The 4,605-nt window shown below is 37.9% G+C and overlaps 1 protein-coding gene across 1 annotated transcript; it reads left to right on the top strand.

The window, feature by feature from the left end:
• Window positions 1-235: 235 nt before the first annotated feature.
• pdx1 (pancreatic and duodenal homeobox 1) lies at window positions 236-4,338 on the top strand. Its single transcript, XM_059963294.1, has 2 exons — window positions 236-644; window positions 3,923-4,338. The coding sequence occupies exons 1-2, from the start codon at window positions 242-244 to the stop codon at window positions 4,336-4,338; spliced, it is 819 nt and encodes a 272-aa protein (XP_059819277.1). The 5' UTR covers window positions 236-241.
• Window positions 4,339-4,605: the final 267 nt, after the last annotated feature.

Raw genomic sequence — 4,605 nt, 5'->3', positions numbered from 1 at the left:
TTACTAAACTACATGAAAAGTAAATGGACTCTGCAGGCAGGTGAAGTTGACCAAGTGCTCTTATCGCGAATTTACAGTCCAATCGGCTGTAGGGCTCGAGTCACGTGACATGCCCGTAATACTCCACGGAGCATAACAGAGTGTCAGGTGCTATTTTGATTAGTGAATCAAGCAAGGCAGAGCTATTAAACTGTAAAATTACAGTAGCACTGTATGTTTCGGTTGCTGATCAACTAGCAGCATGAACAGCGAGGAACGTTATTATGCGCCGGCTCAGATTTATAGCGAATCATGTGCTTATCAAAGATCACAAGTCCAGGAATATAATCAAAGCCCACCAGCGTGTCTCTACGTAGGGAGACAGTCGCAGACTTCATACGCTAATCCTTCCTTGTCAGGACTTGAACAAAGAAGCCCCGCTGACATTTCACCTTTCGAAGTACCTGCGATTTCGGAGGATCCTACCGTCTCGCATCTTCACCATCCACAGCAACAGCACCCGAACCCACACACCCACCAAGGGGCTTGTTTTGGTAGCAGTTCCGAAATCAGTAGCCTGGAAGAGCACACCAGAACCCATTTGCCCTTCCCTTGGATGAAATCGACCAAGTCGCACGCTCACCTCTGGAAAGGACAATGGCCAGGTAAGTGCCAACAAAGGCAATTATTTTTCTACTGACGAAGAGTGTTTTTTTTAACTGATAACAACTCAAGAAAATAATTATACCTCAAATCAGGGCATGGGTGATTGGGAAACATGCCAGAACAGGAATTCCTACTGGGTATTTCACCTTGGTCAATAATATCGATATCGCTGATATGATATACATATATTGATGTTCTAATTATCGTTGTTGGCATTGCTTAGTATAATCCATCAATACTTCAGTTTGACAATGAAAATGTCACTAGGCCATCTCTCTGCCACATCAGAATCCAAATTTGTACCGACTTCCTCTCCTTTGAAAACGAATAGATTATTCTGTTCCCTATGATTTAAACGAACTTTTCCACCTTTTCATAAGCAAAGTTAATCGAGTCTGTAAACCTGTTGTGAAATAACAACAGTAGCGTTAGATATTTCAATCTCACTTTTATTAATCAGCTCTTTCTTCAACCTTCAAATTCCATCAAAACAAATACTTCTACATCTGGGAACATTTTCTAAGGAAGTCAAGGAAATACTTAACGTTAAGATTTTTTTAAAGGAACTAATAGAATAGAGTCGTGTAACCAATATTGCCGCAACAAAATCAAAGTCGCAAGAAAATTTGTATGACGAAGAATGTCTAAAAACATCGTGAAAAGTCAGCAGGGAAATGGCCGCCTTGTGCAAACACGTGGTAATATCTTATATTGAAATGAGCATTTCATTTTGTGCTAAAAGGATTTTCTACCTCAGACAACATATAATTCAACACAATTGTTTTTGCTTGGTGTTAAGCTGAGACCCAGACGAGGCAAATGCTTTGCAATAAAATAAAACACAGAATTAAAGTGTGCCCAGAGCTAATTATTAAAGTGCATAGGAACTTCAACAAATCATTACATTTATACAGGTATATAGTGAAACGTCCAGGCTTATTAAATGTGAACAATAACTTAAAGCCTAGTGGAAAACTACGAGATGAACTCAGCCACAGTAGCTGCGCGCCTGGTTGATGATATGATTGCAGTCGTAAAGGGATCTATCCGGGCATAATTACTCTAGATTTGTTTGTATTAAGTTGTAAAAGTGAAATCGCAAACCATTACAGGTAGACTGGAACACGATTCTCAACAAATGCTTAACATTTCACCAAACAGATAAATTAAGCTATTTATTTATCGGCATATAAAGAGATTTGAGTAATGTCAAAGCAATTGCAATAAATCTTATAACCTTTCTGGAGCAAATTATGCGCCTTCAAAAGAAATCTATCGCCAAAAAAAGATCCCCCACCCCCTCCACCGAACACTGGTCTGTGAGGTAATTTGTCTTCTAAGAACCGTAAGTAGGTTAAAAATGATTTACGGCGAAAGTAAAATTAGTGCATTTTTTCGTCTGCTCAATTATACTCGGAGTATATTTCTCAAACCGTAATTTGGTTTACGGTAAGAGTATATGACGGTATTAGGTAACCGAAAAGCTATGGGGGGCAAACAATTTCCAATAAAGACAGGGGTTTCCGTTCGGCAGTACAGTTACCATGCCCAGCAGCACAAGACTACATTTAGAGCACTCTTTTCTACGAATTACAAAAACTAATTGTCAAAATTAAAAATAATTATAAAATTAATTGAATCTACGAATTTGTTTGTGAAAATGTATTAAGCTTGATTTTAAAAAATCTGAACGCCCATACTTCATTAAATTAATTTGGTTCTAAAGTGATACCATCAAAATATATTGAGAAATTCACGATATTGTTAGTATATTCATAGTGGAATGAACAGTATATATTGTAGTAAACTCGAGAATTCAAGTGACAAAAATTAATTTTGGTATTAAAGTCTTTCTAAAATCTATTATTTCGAGGTGATTAAGTTTAAATATAATTGCCTTAAATTCAGAATAAATAAAAATTGACATCGATCAAAAAGGTGTAAATCGCAAAATGTTTTTTTTACCCTAAAATACATGTAGTTCCCAGTTGCTGAGACTGGCAAAATATTATGAATTTAAATTTAATGTTTTTATTTTTACAACAAAATTAAAAGATTATCGCGTAAATATTAGATCCCCCCCTCCCCCCGGTAGCAAATGAGTACTTCAAAATTAGAAAACAGTTACATGAACAATAATATACGGAGAAGATTTTGGTTTTGAAAATAAAATGTAACTAATGATTTAAACCTAATGTGGCGTATAATTTACCTAATTCTGCGAATTATAGTCAGACAGGAGTGTTTAAGAAGTTATGTCTGCCTTTATTTCAGCCTTACATGGAGTAGTTTTTTAAAACTTGGGGTAGGAAACTGAAATAGAAACGGTAAGATAAAGCATTGTTCCGCGCGGCTTTTAAAAAACGAAATCTCTCACTGAAAACCTCTCCCGTTATTCAAGTCAATATGCAATGCAGATTCCTCAATATAGGTATATTTGCAGTGGTTTGAATTTAAACTCTTTTAAAGCCCGAGGCTTTTTTAAAGATTACTCTTGGTTGTTAAGGAAATTCAAGAATGGGGTATTCAGTACTTAGAAGTTGAAATGAAAGAAGATATTTCGGCAAAATGGGCCTTCTACTGAATGGACAATTCTCATGTAGTAATATGTATTCCGATTCACCGTGAAAGGTCTACTGTGTGGCAAGAACCGTGACCTTTTTTTAAAAAATAAATGTCTCTTTCTGGCAAGTTAACTCCAGCTTTTCAAACAGAATGAGTGTTGCTATGGTTTTCGGTCCCAATTTGCTCAAATTTTATACTGATTACATCATTAGGACCAAAATCAGAAATAAAGTTCCTTAAATAAAATGTTATTTTGATACTTGCCGCTTGAAATGTTGGCTGAATCGGTCAGTCTTACATTCTTCAGCTCCCCGATTTTAACCTCAAGCCACACGAATGGACAACACGTCGTCTCCGAGGAAAATCTTCTGGTGGAGTTCTTTATTTTCGAAGTAATTTATACCGTCGAAAACGAGGAATTGGTGTGCTTCTGAACCGTGTTATCACCAGTGAGTTATCTGCATTTCGATAGAGAGAAGGCTAGTTGGAGGAAGTGCCATTAACCTGCTGGTAACTACCGACACTCCCGACAGGCATAAGCCGCAATTCCGTTATCTCAGATGTGGTGCAGCCAGCAAGTTATTATTTCAGTTCTTTTTGTTGAGAATTGTTTGCTAGAATTTTGTGCGTAATTTCCTGTATCACTTAATTTTAAAAATGTACCTCATTGAACGAAAACTGTCCGTGATGTTAATGCTGTCTCTCTCTTTAGGAGGTTCATTCATGGTGGAGCAGGAAGACAGTAAGCGAACACGTACTGCCTATACGCGGGCCCAGCTGCTGGAGTTAGAGAAAGAATTTCTGTTCAATAAGTACATCTCCAGGCCCCGAAGGGTGGAGCTGGCCGTCATGTTAAACCTAACCGAACGACATATAAAAATCTGGTTCCAAAACAGGAGGATGAAATGGAAGAAGGAGGAGGATAAGAAAAGAGGGAGGAATGGTGCCCCTGAGCAGGACTCGGTCGTCTCTTCCGGCGATCTCAAAGAGGATTGCTGTGCTCCCAATACCCCATTTGGAAGAGATCCATTATCTGTCAGTGTCTCCTCGTCGCAACCAGCCAACATCTCCGGCTCATCTTTAAGGAGCCAAGGCGCCGGTGCGAGAGACTCCACGAAAAATTCATAAAGTCTTGCTATAAGGCCAGCATCACGACGCACATCATTTAATCGGCACTCATAACAGGAAGAAAAATTCAAAAGGTAAATCCACTCTGCAAATCACGACAAATGCTACACCGAGAACGTCTAATGACAATTATAGTCATTGCATTAATGGCCGTATGCAATAATATACTGAAATGCAATGCTTAAAATGTCAGTAATTGAAAGTGACTGGGATTAGTCAGAGATCAGTCATGTGATGTTTTTGTTTGTATTATTAATATTGTATACA

Source organism: Hypanus sabinus, chromosome 3, assembly GCF_030144855.1.
Source record: "Hypanus sabinus isolate sHypSab1 chromosome 3, sHypSab1.hap1, whole genome shotgun sequence".
NCBI lineage: Eukaryota > Metazoa > Chordata > Chondrichthyes > Myliobatiformes > Dasyatidae > Hypanus > Hypanus sabinus.
The sequence above is the reverse complement of the archived record's forward strand: the minus strand, read 5'-3'. Positions and strand labels throughout refer to the sequence as shown.

Coding starts and splice junctions, on each gene's coding strand:
- pdx1 (XM_059963294.1), top strand. CDS start 242: ATGAACAGCGAGGAACGTTATTATGCGCCGGCTCAGATTTATAGCGAA. Junction 645..3,922: donor CTGGAAAGGACAATGGCCAG/GTAAGTGCCAAC, acceptor CTCTCTCTTTAG/GAGGTTCATTCATGGTGGAG.